Source organism: Myotis yumanensis, unplaced genomic scaffold, assembly GCF_028538775.1.
Source record: "Myotis yumanensis isolate MYYU_CA2020_CCGP unplaced genomic scaffold, mMyoYum1.0.hap1 SCAF_3, whole genome shotgun sequence".
Lineage (NCBI taxonomy): Eukaryota > Metazoa > Chordata > Mammalia > Chiroptera > Vespertilionidae > Myotis > Myotis yumanensis.
The window spans coordinates 183134974-183159422 of NW_027223754.1; the positions used below are offsets into that span (position 1 = coordinate 183134974).

Sequence of the window (24449 nt, forward strand, 5' to 3'; positions counted from 1 at the left end):
CAACGAGTAGGCAAATCAGGCACATTGGCTGAATTAGGTGGTGGTGTGGGGAGGGAGGAGACACACACACACACACACACACACACACTCCTGTAATTGTTGCATCAAATGAGCTTTATAACCGAGTCGATGAAAATGGAAAATTCTGCTTTATTTTGAAAACATTCCGAAGCACCAGCACTATTCCGGGCAACACATCCTCAACATCTTAGCTAGAAACTGTAGTCTTCTAAAGTTGACCAGAAAAGCGAAATTGAATTTTATTTCTATTTGGATGAAACGAGAGCGTGAAAGTCTTGAAGAGGCGAAGCCTGGTTTCCGACATCATGCGGCCTCTGACTGCGGTCACGCCGGCGGGGAGCGGGGCCGCCTTCGCCACCAGAAGGTGACCTGCCGTTTTGGGGAGGAGGAGGGCATGTGCATACTTGAGCCCTTGTCCTTGAAGGGGATTGAGCGAGCGGAGGGGAGGGGTGGGCGGTGCTCGGGTTTCCAATCACAATGGAGAAAGCTGCGAGGCTGCAGAGGGGCGGGCCCGCCTCTTCCTCCTCCTGGCAGAGCCTGCGCCCGAGCAGACGCTCGCAGCTGAAACTGTTTTCTTGGCGCGACTCTTCCTACCGTCTGAGCAGCCTTCTCTCTCCTGGTAGGTTTCAGCTCCATAGCCTCAGTCCTGACTCAAAGGCCACCCGGGAGGGTCAGACAGGGGAGTCCTCGTGTTGCAAGAGTGAGGGAGGAACTGAGCAGGAGGATGTCCTCCACGGCCTTCAGCCCTGAGCATCCGGACTCCAGTCCTGGCTCAGCCCGTGGGTTCGAGGCTGCGGGTCGTGCCTTCCGCGGGGCGAGCAAGGTGGAGCCGAGGCGGTGCGGCCGAGCCCCAGCTTTGGCCGCCGCGCAGCGGGGCTCGCATTCTGCCCGTGCTCCTGGGGCGCCGTGGGGGAGGGAGAGACTTTCATTTGCAGCTAAACCCCGGGCTCGCGCCCTTGATGGGCTCAGGGCGGTCACTGTACCCCCTGTGCCTGAGGAGCCAGGGGAGGAAGGAGGAACGAGGGGATAGGCTGGCTGATCTTGAACCTGGGCAATGGGATCTCCTGCCCCGAGAATGGAGAGATGCCCCTGCACTGGCGGGGAGGAGGGTCAAGGATGACCTGCAGGTTTGACCTGCTCTCCGGCTTGGCCTGGCAGCTGGAGACGCTGTCCTTTCCAGAGCTCTAGAAGGATGCCTTCCGGGCCTTTTTTCCTGGATGCGCGGGGTGCTGTGTTTACTTTGCCAGCTTTGGGTGTTGAGAGTAAGGAAGGCCTCGACGTTTTCCGTGGAGACCTTCTCCGAGGAGACCTGTGGTTGCCGCCTCCCTTGTGACCTGCCCCTCGGGGCTGCGGGCGCCGGGGCGCGGGAGGAGAGGTGGCCTGTGGGCCGCCAGCACTGGAGGCTGCACTTCGGGCCTGGAGAGACGGGGAGGGGGAGGAGGGAGAGGAGGGGGAGGGGGAGGGGAGGGCCGGCGCTGGCTTAGTGGAGGAATTAGATGGCAAACATGGCTTTTTAAAAAGTTAGAATGGAGAGCTATTCGTGAAGGGGGTCTTCGTTCCTGAACTTAAGGCACTGGTTTATTTCTAATGACTTCTATGCACAAGGGGGTCAGGGGGACTGCACTGTGAAGGACCAAGCATCAAGGTTATTTTTACCCTGCGTATCATTCTTTTTCCTTACAGCCACCACTCTGACCTTGGCACAGTCCTGCATACAATACAGAACCTTTTATTCTAATTTTTAGTAACTTGTATATTGAAGAAAAACACTTTCTCCAGAAAGATACGAAAGAATTTGTACTGCCTCTAAATTGTCATTTCTGAAATTCCCAAAATTGATTTTAGAAGATCTATCTGAATAACCGGTCGGTATTTATGTAGCAACCGTTACTGGATTTTTGTTTTCCATTGCTTTCTGCGTCCTCTATGTACCTAAGGATCTAAAGCAACTAATGAAAATAAACTTAATGGAGAAAAATTGTGCATTTGTATCAACGTCTGTTCAACAAGAATAGAGGCAGCATTCTTTCTTCTGATTCTGCTAAAAAATGCAGGACGTGTATGAATTTCATTGTAAGGTCATCTGGAAAGACAGTTGCATGCTGTTCTGGATTTCACTAGCATCCACAAGAAATGCAAATGTGCTCTGTAAAGGCTAAAGAATCTCTCAATTTAGGAAAATGTGCTTTTTGCGGGGGGGGGGGGGGGTAGCTTTAGAACAAAATAGTTGTTACACAGTTGTCTCCAAATTTAAGTACTTTATTCTAACTCAGAGACTTACTAACTCTTAACATATACAATTGCTAAACTAGGTTTTGTCATTTATTTTATTGCAGACTAGAAAGAAACAAACAAACAAAAAACAGGATTGGGAAGCAGGGGCGCAATTTGAAACAGACACAATGACCTCCAAGGCTACAGTCTAGCATTATAAGTAAAAGGAAACAAATAGTGGACATTATAATGGGTCACGATGATAACTGATACTTAATTCTGAAGAAGAGGCTTACTAATGATCTTTAAGAAGGCAGGGTGGTACAGTAAATTTTGCGATTTGTTTTAAGTATTCAGAAAGGGTACCTAATTATCTGATGGCACAGATAAATTTGGTATTACTGTGTAGAATGTTTTCCATTTAATTTTTAATTTCGGGGGGGGGCGCTTTTTTTTTTAATGACTGGAAAGAAACTAATTCAAAGCTTAATAATCTCTTATTGGAACCCCCTGAAAGGAGAATATGTAATTATCTAACCACCTTTCAATAAACTTCCAAGGTACACTAAAAGGAATTCAGGGTAATTTTTTGCGGGGGGAGGACACCTTTTGCACAAACATCACTCATCACTATTTTATTGTCACTGTATTTATTTAAGCACACATTGTATATTCAGTACACTGTGACACATTTTAAATAAGACTTAAGTAGCCCTAGCTGGGTGGTTCTGTTGGTTGGATGTTGTTCCATGCACATATCTGAGTTATGGGTTCCATCCCCAGTCGGGGCATGTGCGGGAGGCAACTGATCAATGTTTCTCTCTCTCCCTCTCTCCCTTCCTCTCTCTAAAATCAATGAACATGTCCTTGGTTGAAGATTTAAAAAATCATCATCATAAGATTTAAGTAGAAGAAAATAGAAGAACAAGTCAGTCCCTATCTTCCAAGTGTGATAATAACCATTAGTAGAAATTATATTGATAATTGGCCATTAACTTTTTTAGACCAAGCTTAAATACGGGTTAATAGCGACCCCTAACTTAGTTTACATAGTTACATATAAATTCTTTAGAAGGAGAGTAGAAAGATCAGTTCATTTAAATACAAATATTTTTGTCTTTTAGCCAGTGAATGAATAGCCACAAGATGAAAATTATTAAATTACAACTTATTAAATACTAATACGGAATCATAGACTGAAGAGAAGAACCCAAATTCAAACAGCTTCATGGAGGTCTTATCTTAAGTTCTCCATTAAGTGAAGCACATGGTTCTTTAAAGTATATTCTGTGTCCTAGCACACCATTACGCTCTTTTTAAACTGTGCTTTAATTAAAAAATTGCAGTAGTAACATTTTTAGGATAGTTCCCATTCAAATCTCACGTGTAATATTTTGATTCTTTTCTTACAGGGCACAATGGCGACCCTTAAGGAAAAACTGATTGCACCAGTTGCCAAAGAAGAGGCAACAACTCCAAACAATAAGATCACTGTCGTGGGTGTTGGACAAGTTGGTATGGCGTGTGCCATCAGCATTCTGGGAAAGGTACGTTTCAAGAACACCATACATGCTGGACACTTTCAGCGTGTGTTCTTCAGGGGTTTTTTTTGTTTTTTGTTTTTAATATATTTTATTGATTTTTTACAGAGAGGAAGGGAGATAAAGAGTTAGAAACATCGATGAGAGAGAAACATCGATCAGCTGCCTCCTGCACACCTCCCACTGGGGATGTGCCCGAAACCCAGGTACATGCCTTGACCGGAATCGAACCTGGGACCCCTCAGTCCGCAGGCTGATGCTCTATCCACTGAGCCAAACCGGTTTGGTCTACTTCAGGTTTTTATTGTATCTTTAAAAGATGTTTTTATCCTGAATAATTTTTTTAAATATTTTATTGATTTTTTACAGAGAGGAAGGGAGAGGGATAGAGAGTTAGAAACATCGATCAGCTGCCTCCTGCACACCCCCTACTGGGGATGTGCCCGCAACCAAGGTACATGCCCTTGACCGGAATCGAACCTGGGACCCTTGAGTCTGCAGGCCGACGTTCTATCCACTGAGCCAAACCGGTTAGGGTTATCCTGAATAATTTGAAGTAAGTTGTAGGCATGATACTGCACCTTCAAATATGTAAGCCTGTGTCTCCTGAGAGAATGACAGTGTCCCTGTATGACACAATAGAGTTAAGATTCCTAGGGAACTGAATGTTTATATAATATACAGTGCCCAGATTTAAAATTCTCCAGCTGTCAATATCATGCTTTTTATGGCTGTTTTCACCCCAATCCAAGATCACATATTTTATATACTTGTCACATCTCTTTATTCTTCTTTAATTCAGAACTATTACTCGGGTTTTCTTTGTCTTTCATATCAGTGACATTTTTGAAGAGTCCATGTCAGTTTTGTAGAACGTTCCTCCACTTATGTTGGTCTGATGTTTCCTTGTAATTATGTCCAGGTTAATATTTTTGGCTGGGGTCATGACTAGGTGATGTAGTATTCTTCCTGATACATTACATCAGGAGTCCTGCAGTGTTCAACTCGCCTCATTGCTGGTGGTGACTGCAAGATTTCTCCACTGCAAATCTCCCCTTTTCTTCTACAATTAATAAATAATGTGCACCGTGGCTTTTTGAGGTCATGGAAATATCCTATTATTCTCCTCAAAATTTTACCCAATTGTTTTATTTTGAAATAATTTAAAACTTACAGAAAATTTGTAAGAAATAGTAAAGAAAAAAACTATATCTTTCATATCCACTTTATCCAGATTTACCAATTCATAGATTTTTATTATATTCTCTCTATACACACAAACACACACACACACACACATAGTGGATTCATTTTTAACCATTTGAGAATCAAATGCAGATATCATACCCTTCTAAACCCATAAGAGTATATTTATTTAAAATAGGACATCTTCAAATATTCTCACATAACAAATGTGATTATCAATATCAGGAGGTTTAACATTGATATCATACTATTAGCACCTTCCACTCCAGACTGTATTTTTCCTTTATACTTCCATGGACCTGGGGCTTGCCTTGTATCCTGTTGTGCTTTGCATCATAATTAGCTTTGTTTAGTTTCTGAGGACTTTTGAGGAAAGAGCTCTTTTCTTGTTTACCTCACTGAATTCATTCTTGTTCCTTCTCAAGGTTGCCTTCAATATGGGAACTACCTACACACCTCCAAAAGCAAAAATGCCTTGTCTTTAGAACATACTGTCTCTTTGTATTTATGGGAAGGCTGCCTGAATAACTCCTCACCAAGCATACTTCTATTTGCAAGGTTTAAATTCTAAAGGAACAAATTCTGGATCCCCACCGAGAAAAAGTTATCAAAGCAATCAACTAAAATATGTAGGGTGCGATAATGAAGGTTTTGTTCTTTTGTATTTTTAAAAATATATATTTTATTGATTTTTTACAGAGAGGAAGGGAGAGGGAGAGGGAGAGGGATACAGAGTTAGAAACATCGATGAGAGAGAAACATCGATTCAGCTGCCTCTTGCACGCCCCCCACCGGGAATGTGCCCGCAACCCAGGTACATACCCTTGACCGGAATCGAACCTGGGACCCCTCAGTCCGCAGGCCGAAGCTCTATCCGCTGAGCCAAACCGGCCAGGGCTCTTTTGCATTTTTTTCTAGCTCATTTTAATTGACTAGGTGCCTGTGATTTACTAGTAGTATAGCTGCTTCCCAAATTACAGGGAATTTAAATAACCACACTTTAGTGCTCACTGTTCATGCCAGTAAAAATTAAACGTAGTCCATTTTACGTTCCTTTTATGTAACATTTGAGTGTGTAACCTGTTCAAAGTGTTTTAACTGAAATGCTTCATTTTTAACAACAACCTGAAGAAGTGGGAGATGTCCTATTCTGTTTTCAGCTGAGGTGGCTGAGACTTGAGATGAAGTAGTCTGCCCACAGTCACAGCTTGTGGGGGCAGAACAATATACTTTTTTCTTTTTTTAATCCTCACCAGAGGATATTTTTTCATTTTTTCATTGATTTCTAGAGACAGTGGAAGGGAGGGAGGAGAGGGGGAAGGGAAACATAGACTTGAGAGATGGTACACACACACACACACACACACACATCCTGACCTAGGCTGCATGCAACCAGGGTACATGCCCTTGATGGGAAATCAAACCCATGACCCCTCCGTCTGCGGGGCTCTAACCACTGAGCTACCAGCCAGGGCATGATGGAACTGTATTTTGAACCCAAGACTAAAATTTCTTTTTATTCTGTGCTAGTATTTGGGTGGTTAAAAACAAAGGTATTAATGCAATACCAGCTAAGGATTTTTCATTCTTCCTGCTAATCTCAAAATTTACGTTTTTCAGAAACCTGTATGTGAGCTATCATGAGTCTATGAGTACTTCTATGACTGTTTTAATTGTACATTTGAAGTCTTCCCTAGTAAATAATTTAATTGAGACGGTATCTACAGTTATATAATACTTTGGCCCATTTCAAGTGCTTGAGAGAACAGACCCTGCTGCTAACACAGTAGGAATCTTCCAATTCAGATGCTTACTGCGAGGGAATGACTACCTTGTTCAAAGGCCATTTGATTAATTAAAAATATTTAAATCTTATTTTAATGAGTAAGCATGAAAGTGCTTCAAAATTGGTATTGATATTTGCTGAGGATGATAAACCCCACTAGTTTAACAGAGAAGGGAAATGAATAGTGCCTACTCTGTTCAGTCTCTGTAATTTGCTTCATTTCTTTACGAAAGTTGTGGGAGGGGATTGTCATCTATGTTTTATCGTTGGGGAAAAAAAGACTCAGAAAGATTAAATGACTTAGTTAAGATCAAATAGATAGTGAACGCCAGACCTGGCCTTCTGAGTTCATCGCTGGTGTGCTTTACAGCGGACACACATTGCTTTGGCCCAGAAACTGAGCCTAGCTAGGGCATCAGAGATAGAGAAGTTGAGGGGGCCCACACCTCAGCTAGGCCTGTGAAGGCAGCTCAGGCCCCTAGTACCATGTCCCAGCATTACGAAGACTCAGTTAACTATTTTCTGCTTGTGCTCTTTCCCACTCCCCCGACCCTCATTGCCAACATCATAACCATAGCGAGCATTTATAAAAACGGGAACTCTCCTACTTAACACTTTTCAGTAATGCCACAGGGCACGTATGCTACACACCTGCAAAGACCCTGCAAGGCCTCAAGGATCTTTCCCTGCCTGTCTCAGGGCAAAGCAGCGGAGTGCACAACTCGAGGGGGCGCCATCCACAGTGTCAGGAGCACCTGCCGATGCAACGTGGTGGTGTTGTGTCCAACCTCATCTCTCACCCTCTGCCTTATTTCTTCAAAACATCAAGCTCATTTCTGTGTAAACCTTTTCACTTGGTTTTCTCTTCACCTGGAATGTCTACCCCATACCCGTGCTCGGCAAACCGCGGCTCGCGAGCCACATGCTGCTCTTTGGCCCCTTGAGTGTGGCTCTTACACAAAATACCACGTGCGGGCGCGCACGTACAGTGCGATTGAAACTTTGTGGCCCATGCGCAGAAGTCAGTATTTTGTGGAAGAGCCGGTATTTTGTGGAAGAGCCACACTGAAGGGGCCAAAGAGCTGCATGTGGCTCGCGAGCCGAGGTTTGCCAAGCTGCAGTTTGCTGACCACTGCCCCAGACCATCACAGAGGTGACCCTTCCTATCAGTCATATCATGCCTTTGCAGGCAGGCTTTCCCTGACTCTCCAATACAAAGTGAACTTCCCAGTAACTTCAATATCACCGTGCCCCTGGTGTGTATAGCGCTTGCATCATCAGAATCATCTCAAATTGTCTGCTTCATTCCTATTCTTTTCCTGATACATTTAGTGAGAGCAAGGACTTTGCTAAATTTGTTCATTCCTGTATTCCTGATGAGTAGAATAATGCCTGCCACATTCAGCAATAAATATATATTAAATAAATGAATATTCCTGCTGTTACTAGTAAACTGCATTTACATTTGGCTGAATTTTTTCATAGCTTTTCCTTTTTCATGGCTTTTGACAAATATGACTTCTGCCCCACTACCAATCCCAAACTCTGCAGGGAGCTGCCAACTCCCCCTCAGCCTGCCGGGGTCACATGTCGCTTCCATGAAAATTCTACCCTGAGTCTCTGTGCCCAGCTGCTTTAGGTCTGAGTGTCTGTTCTTGATCCTCAACATCAGCCGTTTTCTTGAACAAACAGCATAAGAAGTCTTTTAGAAGGAGCAAAGTAATTACGGATATACTACAAAGCGGTTTTTATAGGCAAAGTCAGCTTACAAGTGGGACTTAATTAAAACTTGGAATATGGACAAGAATAGACAGGGTAATGGAACAGACTAGATAGAAGCCCAGAAACAGGCCCAAACCATATTAAGTGATAGAAGTGACATTCCAGAGGAGAAGAAAAAACAGATTATTGAAAAATAGTGCTTACCCATGTATTTGAAAAAAGTTACACCTTTTCCTACCACAGATTTCATGCACCCTAAACACTTCAAAATAAAAATGCAACCGTCAGTGCGGCTCAGTTGGTTGGAGCATCATCCAGTGCACTGAAGGGTGGTGGGTTCCATCCCTGGTCTGGGTGTGTACAGGAAGCAACTGATCGATGTTTCTCTCTCACTTTGAGCTCTCTCTCTCTCCCCCTGTCTCTCAAATCATTGGAAAGCATGTCTTCAAGTGAGGATTTAAAAAATGCAACCATCAAATATTAAAGCATTGGTGGCAGTAATTTACCAGCTAAGAGAACCAAGAGGCAGAATATGGCTGTGCCCAGTCCACACAATACTTTAGACGAAAAGACATTTTTGTAGACATTTCAACAGTGATGGTCGTGTTTTTCAACTGGCCTTATTCCTTAATAAATTATTGCTTTTGCAATTAATCTGGGTCTTGCAGTTTCAAATATTTAAAAATATATTTACAACTTAAGTAGAATACATAGATGGCAAATTCATGGGCTATCCACTAAGTTACTGCAGACGGAGATTTATTTAAGCCGAGCAGCAGCGTCCGTCCTCAGTCACACGTGTTCCATTTGCCTGCCTCCACACTTGGAGGACATTCAGTGGTGCAGATGCAGCTAAATTCGGCGCTGCAATTATTTTTTAAAGTGTTGGATCCCTTCCTTCCTTGCCAGCTGTGTAGGCACTTCTCAGCCAATTCTCTACACCCACTGAAATAAAAGACAGGATCTGAGATCCTGTGATATCCTTTTCCACTTAAGCCCCAAATTGTTTTGCCCTGTTGCCTTCACCAGCACACATGTGATGTTACTAAAATAAGAGTGATGTTCTTTGTGTTCAGTACCTTGACAGAATGCTAGTGCTATTATTAAGTTGTATTGAACATAACTTGCCAAATAATGCTTCATTATAACATTGATGCAATGCTGTAGGGACTTATCTCTTGTTTATATCAATTAGCCTACGGTAAAATTGGTTTCGGAATAGATCATTTCACCACAGTCCCAAGAACCGATCAACAATGTTAAGTGAGGACTTACTATATAATGTAGGACTTAAAAAACAACATGAATGAGGGTTTTGTGTGACCTTGTTAGAGGCTGCAAAGGAACAAAACCGTTTTTAAAAGGGTTAAAACATGTGTTTAAGTAAGAATAGATGAAAATTAATGCTAGTGTTTGACATTTGTGGCAATGAGAAAATATTTACAAGTAATTCCCGTCTCATAAAAGGGTGATTTCAGAAAATTTGCAAGTTAAGTTGTTGCTTGGAACTAAGACCACATTCCATCACAAGGAGGCTTGAGTCTCAGATAAACCATCACACGCAAACCCTCACAGCTCACTTCTGGAGGCTAGCCAGCCACTGGGGTTCTGGAGACAGGATTGTCCTCATTCCTTGGCTCCTGCAGGGAGCGGGACCTGCTTTGATGGTCGAGCAAAAGTGGATCAAGTTTCTTGTTGGCGATCTCACCTCTCTCTGCTTCTTCTCTCTCTGCTGGTCACCAGTTCCACCCAAGGTTACTCCTTATCCTTCAAAGTTCTTCCTGAACTCCAATTACCAGTGGGCTCCAGCACTGATATATCATATTAAGCTAATTATTTTGCCAACAGTCCTACTAAAAACAGCAGAGGCAAAGACTAGTGATGTTTCAATGGGAAGGATAGCTACTTTTTACTTTGCAAATAATGGATTCCCATAGAATAACCAAATTTCAAAGCTGAAAGGCTATTTAATTGCATCTAGAGTGACACCCACCACCTTACTCCCCCACCCTACCCACTTTTATAAGAAGAAAAGATCAAGGACTTGCTGAAGAACATGCGTGATTACTGAAAGGAAGAATCCAGAGTTTTTTTTTTCTTCCTCCCCACTATTCATGCAGAGATATAGAGAAATATAACTGTGTAAAATATGTTATGTATAAGACGTTTTATAAAACATGTGAAATTATGATACTGGATCAAGATTTAGGCCAGTGGTTCTCAACCTTCCTAATGCCATGACCTTTAATACAGTTCTTCATGTTGTGGTGACCTCCGACCATAAAATTATTTTCGTTGCTACTTTATAACTGTAATTTTGCTACTGTTATGAATCGTAATGTAAATATTTGATATAAGGGATGTATTTTCATTGTTACAAATTGAACATAATTAAAGCATAGTGATTAATCACAAAAACAATATGTAATTATATATTCCATATGTATTTTCTGATGGTCTTAGGCGACCCCTGTGAAAGGGTCGTTCGACCCCCAAAGGGGTCAAGACCGACAGGTTGAGAACCGCTGATTTAGGCTTTCCTTTTGCGTGGGTGGTATAGGATGACAATTGGAATAGAAAATAAAAGAACTCTGAGACTTGGCACGTTTGGATTGATTATGTTTGGAGAATTTACTAGTCCTGGATCCCTCTGTCCATAAAACCCTCTTTCCTTGATCCACCAAGGTACTGGTCAGAGCTAAGCTGAGGATTCCAAACTTCAGCCAGGGCTTTAAATCCTACTCTAAAGTGAACTTAAATTCATGATGGTTTAAAACAGATCTGCTCTGAGAAACCCTCCTCCCTGGGGGTGACCTCAGGGATAGACACTCTGCCCAAGGTTGTTCCTGGGTCTAGGTGAATCTCTTTGTCACCATCCCCAAGTAATGTAAAGAATTGTGCACCCTGAGGCCACTGTTGAATCAAGTTGGTTTCAGCAGTAATCTTTACATCTACATATTCTTAAAGCCATTTGCATTGTGTCAGGTTGAATACTAGAATGAAATTCTGAAAAATCAGTGTCTTGAATATTAATAGTTCATTATTCAAGATGTTTTATGATGAATTTGTTTCAAGAGCACACCTAACCTCTGTGATTAAAGTCTCGAGGTTTGTAGACATTTGGTTCTTAGCCATTTAAAGGGTCTCTGAGTTGTACTGTGAGCTGGGGTACCTATCCTAGAGTAGCTTAGGGGACTAACACCTGTTTTTGTGATTCTAGTCTCTGGCTGATGAGCTGGCCCTTGTGGATGTGTTGGAAGATAAACTCAAAGGAGAAATGATGGACCTGCAGCATGGAAGCTTATTTCTTCAGACACCTAAAATTGTGGCAGATAAAGGTAGTGTTACTTCATGCCCAATGCAACCTTATCTAATGATTGATATCCTCAGCCCCTGATACAATGTTAGTCTTCCCATCATGGTGAAATTAGTGTTGGCGGTTTCTTCTTTCCTTTGGGCTCCAATTCATTCTGGAGGACAAACACAAAAGTGTTACCTCTGTAAACATCCATGTGGCTTCCACACATTTGGTACATAACATTTTAGCAAATTGTATTCTAATGTTTGTTTATGTGTGTCTGAGAATGGGAAGGTTTCGGACAGGAAAAAACATTTGCCCAAAGTAATTTATTTGAGCGCCTCGATGAAGCTAAATGCATTCATGTTCCAGCCGTCTGTTCTAGCTGAGCAGGTTTATGTGATGGCTCTGCCAGCACAGCATGGCTCTGCCTAAAGATACAGAAATGTGGGCTCCAAGGTAATGTCTAATAATACTCCTGCCAATAAGAGCTGTTACTGATTGGATTGTTGAGCAGTCTCTGTACTGTGAAACTTTCTGCATGGCTCATCTTACTTCATCCTCATAGCAGCCCTTTGAGAGGTAGGTCCTATTACCTCCGTTTTATGGGAGAGGAAACTGATAAAATATTAATGACTGTCAAAAGTTACATAGCAGCATAGCTTAATTGTGAATCATCCATAGCTATCAAGTCTAATGATTGCATCAAATCATAATGTCTTTCTATCTGGGGAAAGGACACGTCCTCCAGAGAAACTCCCTGCTCAAAGTGAATAAGCTTGAGTATTAGAAATTAATTGCTAGCCAAGAATTAAACACTTCAGTTCCCTCCTTCCCCATCATAGACTGAATTAACATTATAGACTTAAAGATACCTTTAAATTGCTTTTTAAAAAAAATTTGTAGTTAAATCAAAAAGGAGGCTGGTTCCTCTTTTATTTTTTAATATATTTTTATTGATTTCAGAGAGGGAGGGAGAGAGAGAAAAGTCAATGAAGAGAGAGAATCATTGCTGGGCTGCCTCCTGCACACCCCACACTGGGGATCGAGCCCACAACCTGGGTATGTGCCCTGCCCAGGAATCGAACCGTGATCTCCTAGTTCAGTGATGGCAAACCTTTTGAACTTGGCGTGTCAGCATTTTGGAAAACCCTAACTTAACTCTGGTGCTGTGTCACATATAGAAATTTTTTGATATTTGCAACCATAGTAAAACAAAGACTTACATTTTTGGTATTTATTTTGTATATTTAAATGCCATTTAACAAAGAAAAATCAACCAAAAAAATGAGTTCACGTGTCACCTCTGACACGCGTGTCATAGGTTCGCCATCACTGTCCTAGTTCATAGGTTGACCCTCAACCACTGAGCCATCCCGGCCGGGCTGCTTATTTTTTTATTGAAGGGCTGCCTGTTGGACTCACTGTTTATGCTTTGTATTATTACTGACAATGCAGTATTCTATAAAGTCAATTGCAAGTTGAAATTCTTAGCCAGAGGCATAATTTAAGACTTTTTTTATTTTCTGGTACATTCTCCTGAACCAGTTTTATGTTTGGAATGCTTCCCTATAGAAGGAAGGAGCCACAGGAGCATTGTAAAACCTTATAATACAGAAAATGCAATTCTCATGTAAATTCTAGAAGCGTATGAATGTTGAGATAGTTTGGGAGCATATCACACCTGGTCTGTTTTGAAAAAGAGTTGTATTTAAAGTACCTTTTACCTTCTCCCTCTAGACTACTCTGTGACCGCCAATTCTAAGATTGTGGTGGTAACTGCTGGAGTTCGCCAGCAAGAGGGAGAGAGTCGTCTGAACCTGGTGCAGAGGAACGTTAATGTCTTCAAATTCATTATTCCTCAGATCGTCAAGTACAGCCCTGATTGCATCATAATTGTGGTTTCTAACCCAGGTATTTGAATGCCTGAAGGGATCAGTTATGTTAAGTTCATTGTGTTCGGGGTTTATTTTATTTTGCTTCTTGAATTTAAGAAAATCTGTCTTGGTGTTCACTAGCAGAAGCAATTCACATGTCTTCTGTTAATGGCCCTAAAAGAGTGTTTGCAGAACTAATAGCACTGTCCCAGGCCAAATGTTTAAAAATATGAGAATTGTTTTACTGGTATATAAAGCAGTTTCATCTGTTTTTTTTTTTGTTTGTTTTTTTTTGACCAAGACGCTGGTCGAGGAGAATTTTTATTACTTTTATGTACAGAAAACGCAACAGTGCACACTTAGCCCAGCTTAGTGGCCAGCTCCTTTGCCTTGGCCTTCTCCAGCTTGGCAATGCGAGCCACCGACTTTGGACCCAGGACGTTGCCTCCCCAGTGGCGGCGGATCTCATCGTATCTGTCGTTGTAGTTGGTCCGGATGGCCTCCACCAGCTTCGCCAGAGCTCCCTTGTCTTCCGAGTTAACCTGTGTGAAGGCGACAGTGGTGCAGGTCTTCCTGTGGACGAGGCGCCCCAGCCTGGCCTTCCCCTTGATGATGCAGTAGGGGACCCCCATCTTCCGGCACAGGGCGGGCAGGAAGACCACCAACTCGATGGGGTCCACGTCGTGCGCTATCACCACCAGCTGGGCCTTCTTGTTCTCCACCAGGGTGGTGACCGTGTTCACCCCTGCTCGGAGGACAGGAGGCCTCTTGGTGGGAACATCCCCTTTGCCGGCAGCTTTTTTCTCAGCCCGAGCCAGCAACCTCTGCTTCTTCTCTTGCTTGGTCTCGGGCCTGTACTTGTGGGCCAGCTTCAGCAGCTGAGTGGCTGTCTGGCGGTCCAGGGCCTGGGTGAACTGGTTGATGGCGGGCGGCACTTTCAGCCGCTTGTAGAGAATAGCCCTCTGCCGCTGCAGCCGGATGTAGCGGGGCCACTTGACAAAGCGGGTGAGGTCCCTTTTGGGCTGGATGTCCTGTCCTGCGAGGGAAAGGCCGCCCTGAGCGAGGCTCTCACCTGCTTCCAGCCTGGGGCCGCGGGGGCAGGTGCATCATCTGTTTGTTTAATCTGGGTTTGTTGTAGAGTCTGAAGGCTTTTAAAATTTCTATAAAGATTATACTGGGGTACATAATGAAACATATGAACGTGGCTTCAATTTCTAAGCAATGTTTTAGCATATCTGACTTTTTGTTTTCCTAATCTCTAAAACTTCAAAATTGAATCATATTAAATTTGAAACTAAGAGTTTAAGAAAATCATTATTTAGTCCTGGTTTAAAGATGGAAACAGGCTGTATAAATAGACGAACACATGCTAACACCAAATGTTGTTAAAATGTAATACTTCTGGTTAAAAAGAATTGCATTATTTTAGCCTACACAGTCAAAATCCACTCTCTATTTCATACTTCTTATGTCTATAGTTTGCCACCAAACTTATTGTTTATTGGTGAGCATAATAGATACATTGATAAAATGGTAAAACTGATTATCTCTGACAGCTCATATAGAGAAAAATTGTGAATAATATTTCACAATCCTAATACTTTGTGAAATATTGAGAGTTGAAAGCCAGCAAAGACAGAGGTTATTTTAGTATTCTTATTCTCTGTAATTCTGGGTCGCAGTTTATTAAATAGTTCAATCCTGCATCTGAATGTTCTCACGGTGGCAGATAGATGTAGGACAGGAATGAGAAATGCCTGGCACATAATGAAGTTGTTGTGTCCTGTACCTAAGGCAGACATTAATAACTGGTTATACCACTTTCCAGGGGTAGCTTCAGAGTTTTAACTCTCCCAGGAGTCAGACTGGCCCGAATCCAAGTTGCCAAGGAAGGGTTTATAATATCTAGTCCATAATGACCTTAAACTATGTTAGCCAGTGTCTATCTATGACTGTGGAGATGGAGACTGCAAAATTAACCCCTTGCCTTGCTTGTGTGCGCATATTCCTACTTTTACAGCTTAGCCTGTAAGTGCTGTGACCACAAATTTTGCCTCTGTGCAGTCTCAAGCTGAGCCACATCAGAATGAAGGCTCTGTCATAGAAATCTTTTTATTAAATAGTAGGAGATGTTAATATCTTGCATTATAACAATTATTTACTAAGTAGTATCTGTTCCTGGGAAAATCTATAGTAGCATCCCTTGGTAATTTGGTAACCAATGCCTTTTGGTTTATGATGACAGTCACTAACAGTCATGGAATGTTAGAATTAGAAGAAACTTAAGGGGTGATCTAATTCAACCCTTTTTTCTTTCCACATACAGTAAATTAATTAATCTGCTAGGTTCTTATATATTCTCATTTCAAGTAAGAAATTCTCATTTCTCCTAACAAATAAAAAGCACAATATTGCATTTTTCTTGTCTCGCTAAACCCCATTATCTCTAATATGAACAGTCAAAGTACATTTTTAAAGGCACGTCTTATTTGGAGAATGGGGAAGTGGGAGAGCAGGAAGTGGGGCACCCACTAATTTACATAGCAGTCGAAATCAGTTTTGATTTACTTGCATATATTTTTCTAAAATTTGTAGTGGATATTCTCACATATGTTACCTGGAAACTAAGTGGATTACCCAAGCACCGTGTGATTGGAAGTGGATGTAATCTGGATTCTGCTAGATTTCGCTACCTTATGGCTGAAAAACTTGGCATTCATCCCAGCAGCTGCCATGGATGGATTTTGGGAGAACATGGCGACTCAAGTGGTAAAAAAAAATAAAAATAAAAATAAATTAATATAAAAGTAGACAGTATTTACTGTGTACTACTTTATGGTATTACTCTTGCCATTCTGAAATTTTTGAAGATGTTTTTATTGATTTTAGAGAGAGAGGAAGGGAGGATGATAGAGAGATACATCAATGAGAAATAGACATCGATCCGCTGCCTCTTGCACATCCCCTCTTGAATGTGCCCTGACCAGGAATCAAATCGGGGACCTCTTGGCTCATGGGTTGATGCTCAATCATTGAACCACACTGCCTGGGCTGATTTTTTTTTTAATGCATTTTTACCTAACAGTACAAATAAGTAATTTGTGGGGGATAACTTTATATAGACTAGGGAAATAATTGATTCATCATCATATTTTTTTTTGCCTGCTAAATTTAGTATTAACTAATTATTCTTAGTTAAATGCATTATTACTATGATGATGTTTTGTGTTAAAAACATTTATGAAAATTGTGATTGTATTTAATAACCCTAAGCCTATTTATTAAACATAGAATTTCATAAATTGAATAGGTTTATTGTGTAAAACTATAATAATACAAAATGTTAATATTAATAATAATGATAACAATAATCTTTCTTTTACTAAATTTATTTCTGCCCAGTATACAAATTTAAGTATAAATTTTCCTTTGGATTTACTTGGAGTTTGTAATGTGATATTTGTAATGAGTTTACCTTGGTATTATAAGAATTTGGTTTTACAATTAATACATTTGTGCATTTTTATATAATGAGGCTGATTTTTTTTCTGACACATTGTACTACTTTATCCAAGAATTCTTCATATCCAAGCATTTATCTGAATTTATTTCCTATATAAAGTATTTAGCATAGTGTCTGATGTATAGTAAAAGCTTAATAAATGCTAGTCATTACAAATATACGATTTCTGGAACCACAGATCTAGAGGTGATGTTACATGTCTTCTAGTTCAAGACTTGCATTTTAATGAGGAAGAAATGGAGGCAAGCAGTCATTGTGGCTTGTTGGAGATCCACTGTAGTTAGTGGCATCATTACAACTAGAATCAGATCTTCAGACTCTTGACCAAGTTCCATTCATTCATTACTGTCATTTTTTTCAAAACATCTTCTTCCCCTATATTATGTACATAAAATGAAAAATAATTAAACCATGCTCATTATTGAATGATTTATGTAGACCTTGTAGCTTTCAAAAACCATGAAAATGTTTGTTTTTCAACAATTGGCCTGATTTTGCCAAAGTTTTGGGCTAAAAGAGGTTTTGGTTGGCCATGGGCAACTTCTCCATTCATAGCCGAGCTAGACATCACCCCATGCTTTTGCTTATATTTCCTAAGTCTCCACTGCTTTCCTCCAAAAGTGCTTATTATTTCTTGAGGACCAGTTCCAATGCCTATATTTTGTACCCCTTTCTGTCACTCCTTTCCCCCCTACATTAATAAGACCCTTTATTTATGTTTTATTACACTTTCTCCACACTTCTGTGAGAGCTTACCCCATTGTTTTTGTTTCCTTTACTTGTCTGTTTCTCCCGGTAAATTCTAAGCTTGTCCATGTCATAGAGCAGTGGTTCTCAACCTGTGGGTCGCGACCCCTTTGGCGGTCGAACGACCCTTTCACAGGGGTCGCCTAAGACCATCCTGCATATCAGATATTTACATTATGATTCATAACAGTAGCAACATTACAGTTATGAAGTAGCAACGGAAATAATTTTATGGTTGGGTCATAACATGAGGAACTGTATTTAAAGGGCCAGAAGGTTGAGAACCACTGTCATAGAGCATGTCTTTATTCATCTTTTATGCCTAGGTCTTCAATATGTGCTTTTGGCTGGGCAGGAGGTGTTAAGAATAGGCAAGGGAGTTGTTTTGGTGCAGCCAAGCCTCCAGAGATATAGCCAATGACAGAGGAGCACCTTGTCTGTTATGCCTCTGGAGGCATTCTTGGAAGGAAATTTTTGATCCAGTTAAGACCAGAAAAATTCATTGTGGTCACATGAATTTTCTTTCAAGAAATAGACTGGCCCTGGCTAGTTTGGCTCAGTGATTAGAGCATTGGCCTGCAGCCTGAAGGGTCATGGGTTCGATTCTGGTCAAGGGCACATACCTCAGATGCAGGCTCAATCCCCATGCAGGAGGCAACCAATCCATGTCTTTCTCTCTCTCTCTCTCTCTCTCTCTCTCTCTCTCTCTCTCTTTCTCTCTCTCCTCTCTGTCTCTCTCCCTTCCATTCTCTCTAAAAATCAATATAAAAAATATCCTCAGGTGAAGATTAATGACACCAAAAAAGATATAGACTGAACTTGAGGCATGAGAAGAGATAGTTAGACTTCCCAAGATTTGTTTTAACCTCACTCCAGGAAAAAAAAAAAAAAAAAAAAAGCAGGGGAGGACTTATATTACAAAAATAAATAGGAGGAAAGTTAAAAATTTCTCAAGCCAAAAGTTTGGGATAACCCCAAACCAGAATCCCTTGTGATTTCACGAACCTAGAGAAAAACAAGAAGTCTATATTCTCTAATTATGACATAATAATTCTGTTTTGTACCCAAAGGTTGAAAGTTAAAAGTTCAGATGTGTGGCTATCTGATGCTAAAGGCAGCTTTTAGGGGGAAATACACTGGAGACAGTTGTCATTGAGCAGTTCAAGTGGGTAGCTTGCATCAGAGGTGAAATCTGAACTAAGTGAAGAAAAGGTTTCTGAAAATAGTGTTAGAAACATATAAAATGTTTATTTTAGTTATTTTAATTTTTTCAGTGGCTGTGTGGAGTGGAGTGAATGTGGCAGGCGTTTCTCTCCAGGAACTGAATCCAGAAATGGGAACGGACAATGACAGTGAAAATTGGAAGGAAGTGCATAAGATGGTGGTTGAAAGGTAAGTGGAAGAGGGCTTGATTTAAGACAATTAATTTTATCTTTGCTTAGATAAAATTATAAACACTTTCCACAGCTGCCTGCTCAGATAAACTCTTACTAAAGTAAATATGCAGCTGTTATCTGCTGAAACAGACAAGACTAACTTATACTGGTCAAGCTTGCTATGCCAGTCGCCGTAGGGAAAGTAAATATTTTTCTAGAAAAATTCTGTTGTAGAGGTAACAGAAACAATACATAGAATTAACAAGTAAGAAGGGCTTTCAAAATGCCTCCTGTCGATAGATAAGTGTGTCCTATTTAGAAAGTAAACCTAGACTCCACTAGTCTCCCAATTGCCTAAAATAAATACTTGCTGATTGATTGTTGAAAGTGTTTAAGCTGCGCTATATTTACCTTTCCATACTCAGATAAAGATGTCTCCCATTCCTTCCATTTTCTTTTTCTGGAAACTCTCTTAAGAGCAACCCATCTCTCTTTCTGTGACCTTTATGCTTATCATAAAACAAGGTGTCATTGGCCCTGGATTCAACTCATAACACTAACACTAACTATATAGTCTTAGGGAAGCCATTTAACCTTTAAGTTGAATCATGGGTTTCTCCTCTGTAAAGTCAAATGATAATAGAATTATTGTACAAATTGAGTAAAAGCACACACACCTATGCACATACTTATTATTGATAAGATTTTAATAAATGTTAGCTGTTAATTACAGAGAGTTGTTGTAACAAAACTAACGGATATCTCAAATATGGAATTATTTTATTTAGATCAATTTTAATGATCTCCTCCCCCCCTCCCCCCCGGGAATTTGACCTGTATAATCATAAAAGGAATTTTTAAAAAGTTGAAGGGGTCGTTAGAATATTATTAATATAGACCCTTTATTTTACAAATGAGAAAACGAGGGCTCACTCAGGTGATATAACTTGCACATGGTCTTCTAGTCAGTGACAGATCCCAACTTCCTAATACTCGGTTACTCCTCCCACCTCTCAAGGACCTGTCCCTTTGTGCATTTTGTAATGTACAATTTGTGTTCAGAAAATTTCCAGGCAAAATATTGCTATCACCTTGCTCTTCATTGAGTTGGTCATAGTATTTTAGGTGACATTGGTAAGTGGGACCTCAAAATCAAGATATATTTTGTCCTTTGAATATGAAGATTCATTTACTTTCATTGTTTCCTGATTTCATTAATATCTTTGGAAATGTTCGTGTCTATGAATAAGAAGATTGGTTGGAAAAAGTACATTTTTACCACCATGACTTTATAATCACTTATCCAACTGTTATTTAAATTTATCAAAACATTTACATAGCACCTACCATAATGTGTTTATACTTTAAACATTTTACATGCATATTAACTCATTTAATAAACTTATGAAATAGGTCCACTGTCACTCTCATTTTATAGAAGAAGACACTGAGACAAGGAAGGTTAAATAATTTAAACAAGATTACATAGTAAGAGACAGAGCAGGCGTTAAACCCAAAGAGTCTGGTTTTAATAACTATTGGGTATGATTTCAATGATCTCTTTTGTGACATATTTTTTTCCTTAGTGCCTATGAAGTCATCAAGTTAAAAGGATACACCAATTGGGCTATTGGATTAAGTGTGGCTGATCTCATTGAATCCATGTTTAAAAATTTATCCAGGATTCATCCAGTATCAACGATGGTGAAGGTAAGACAAAGTGTTACAAAATAGAAAGTGATTTCTAGTGTTGTAGTCTATAAATAGAGTCATTTAAGGAAGGACAAGATAAAGTCTCAGTCCACAGTTATTTCTCTTATTTCAAAATTTTATGGAGACTTTTTTCTCTTCCTACAGAAATCCAAGGATAATAAAAACATAAACTTGTAGAGGTTAAGACATCCAATAAATTTTTATAGTTCTTTTTATGTGAGGTGGCCAATTAAATATTCTGAATGTTATTGGCATAGTCTCACAATTGATGATCACTTAAATAAGTGTATAATAGTTTTATTTTAAGTTGGCATATTAAGCTATAGATTGCATATGATGTAGCACTTGATACCTAAGTAAATTTAGTTTAATTCAAAAGCCATGAAACAGTTAAATAGAAATTGATTGTTTTCACATGAAACTAAAATTGCATTAAAAAATTGTGAAAGAAAACTCATTTTCCACAAGTCAATGGCTAGGGTGAAAAAGTAAGGAGGGTGGTACAGTAGATTAAAAGAAGCAAACAAAAAAGATAAATATTGAAGCATTTTGGAGTAAAACATGGTGTCAGATTTTCTTAAAAACAAATATGGCAAAAGTAGATTCATTGCCGAATTTTAGAGTGCATATGTAAGAATGTGTTTTTTCTCTATCCTTTGGTATATGTACAAAATTTTTGGAAATTAAAAGTTTAAAAATTTATTAAAGTAACTTGTTTTGATAATTAAATAATTTAATTAATTGTGTAGTAAAATTGACCCTGTGAATAAATTAGTTTATACAAACTGGTAAAGCTTTTGGGAATTATACTATTTTCTTTTCCAGCAACTCTTAGGTGTTATAAGAATTTTGCCTTTGAGTGACCTCCAACTACTATTCTGGACCTTATAGGTTGGCTACCACCTGAAATTTTCTTCTTAACTAAAGAATTTTAAGAAACTTAAGATTTCGTGAAAAGTAGCCCATTAAGAACCACATTTGAATGCAATTTAATTTGAAGACATATGTCAAATTCTGTTAAAATCTACCCAAGAGAGAGAGAATTATCATACAGTTCAATAAAGCACTTACTACTTTCTTAATAAATTTCTAGTTTTATCAGAGTGTATATTTGTCTTTCCTATGTATAACACCTAATTCAAAACAGAAGTATTAGGGAAATCTGAGCCTGTAAGTAATGAAAACTAAAGAATGAGTTTGTGCTTACACATTTCCTACAATTCTTTCTATTCAAAGATAGGACCTAGGATCATTCTTACCTCTGGTTTTATTCTTTAATCTAAATGCTTTCCTTGTCTGGCAGGGGATGTATGGCATTGAGAATGAAGTCTTCCTGAGTCTCCCGTGTATTCTGAATGCTCGGGGATTAACCAGTGTTATCAACCAGAAACTGAAGGATGATGAGGTTGCTCAACTCAAGAAAAGCGCAGATACCCTCTGGAACATCCAGAAGGACCTCAAAGACCTGTGACTACAGGGTTCTAGGCTGTAGAAATTTAAGAACTACAATGTGATTAACCATGAGCCTTTAGTTTCCATCCATGAACATGGATCACAGTTGCTTTTATCCTCTTAAATATGTGAATCTGGGCTTACAGAATCAAAGCCCATACCTGGTATAATGCTTGCAACATGAGTCCTTGAACAAATAAATTAACGATGGTAGTGTGCTTCTGTTTCTGGAGTTTTTCCTTTAATGGTTTCTGAAAGATTTCAGTCAGTTTTGCAATTAATTTTTCTCCTACATCATAAATTTCCTTAAATTCTGTTATCTGCATTTCATCTTCTATAACTCCTCCCACCAACCAGCACAAAAATTCTTGGTCACAACATGTGCTATGATTTTGATGTCCTGAGAATATGGTTATCATTTTTTTTAAGGAATTCTATGTTTTTCACAGCAAAATTGAAAGTACAGAAATTTCACATATGTACTTGCTCCCACACATGCTTATCTTTCCTCATTATCAATATCACTCACCATAGTGGTATGTTTGTTAAAATCAGTGAACCTATATTCACACGTCATTATCATTACGTTAGGGTTCATTGTTGGTGGTGTACATTCTACGAGTTTGGACAAGCTATAAGGAATGTAATCATCATTATAAGAGCATTTTCACTGCTCTACAAATCCTGTGTTATCATTTTAGGGTCACAACTGAAGAAGGATCTGTAGCCAGTGATTACAAGGGAGTCCATTTTATTTCTCTGAATGACAGACTCTAAAACAGCTTTTTAAATTGGGATTAATTTTGTTAGAGTTAGATCTATTTCCTAGTGAAAAACAGTTTGGACTGGATTATCCAGATACAGGCTACTGGGAGACAGCATAATATGGGATTTAGTAGGTCAATTTAAGGCATACTTTCCTTAACAAGGATTCTAATTTATAAACTAGGGGTCAGTTTAGGTAGTGTAAACAACATGAAATTTGTTTTCGGTTAAACTTGGATTTCTGTGCTGATTCCATCATTGAAAAATTATGATTTGGGGCAAGTTAGGTACCTACTTACTCCTAAACCTCAATTTTCTCATCTATGAAATAGTGATGATAATGGTAACTACAATAGGAGTTGTGTAAATAAAATGAGAAAATAAAGCTCATAGTACAACGCTTGGTCATAATAGTAACTGACACTGGAGTAGTGGTTTCTGTTCCAAGTGCTTTACATATATCATCTCATTTAAATCAGTGTTGGCACTATTGATAGGTGGTGCTGGGGGATTGTGTTGCAGGCTGTTTAGCAGCATCCCTAGTACCTATTCACTAGATGCCAGCAACACACCCTAACCCCCAGTTGTGTAAACCAAAAATGCCTGCAGACATGCCAAGTGTCTTCTGGGGAGCAAGATCACCCCTGGTTGAGAATCCCTGTCCTAAAGTAAATATTTGAATCCCATTTTACAGATGAGGAAACTGAAATAGGCACACAGAGGTCACAGCCACCAAGTGGAGCTGGGGTTGATCCCAGGCATGTGGTTTCTTAATCTGTGCTCTTGAGCACAGTATACACAGTTTAGTAAATACTAGTTATAGTTTCATTTTTATATCAGAGTTCATAAAGTAATATTGAAATCATCCTTTCATTTAATACTCTAGCATATTACGAAGATATTCCTGTATTATAGAAAGGGAGACTGAGTCAGGCACCTATTAACTACCTTTCTCAGCTCACATTACCAATATGACTCCACCTTTTGGTATGACGATCATATTTAGACGTAAGGAGAAAGGTTATTTTCATTTATGTCTCGAATTCATTGTTCCAGTTTCTAGATGAATGCTGGTCTCCAAATCAGTAGTTTCCAAGTTTGACTTTTCATGGACCCATTTAAAATATTTGAAACTTTGTCAGGGATTGGAAATGAGTACTTGTGGCGAGGGAGCTACAGGGGCCTCAACATAAGTTTGCCAACTTTTT

General features: G+C 39.7%; 2 protein-coding genes across 2 annotated transcripts; one reads left to right on the plus strand and one right to left on the minus strand.

The window, feature by feature from the left end:
* Positions 1–535: 535 nt before the first annotated feature.
* Positions 536–22694, plus strand: LDHB (lactate dehydrogenase B). Its single transcript, XM_070410591.1, has 8 exons — positions 536–640; positions 3648–3782; positions 11711–11828; positions 13529–13702; positions 16261–16434; positions 19210–19327; positions 20898–21021; positions 22328–22694. The coding sequence occupies exons 2-8, from the start codon at positions 3654–3656 to the stop codon at positions 22493–22495; spliced, it is 1005 nt and encodes a 334-aa protein (XP_070266692.1). The 5' UTR covers positions 536–640; positions 3648–3653; the 3' UTR covers positions 22496–22694.
* On the minus strand, positions 14010–15669 carry LOC139005358 (large ribosomal subunit protein eL8). Its single transcript, XM_070407624.1, has 2 exons — positions 15653–15669; positions 14010–14748 (listed from the first exon to the last, which is right to left on the minus strand). Exons 1-2 carry the CDS (start codon positions 15667–15669, stop codon positions 14025–14027), a joined length of 741 nt encoding a protein of 246 aa, XP_070263725.1. The 3' UTR covers positions 14010–14024.
* Positions 22695–24449: the final 1755 nt, after the last annotated feature.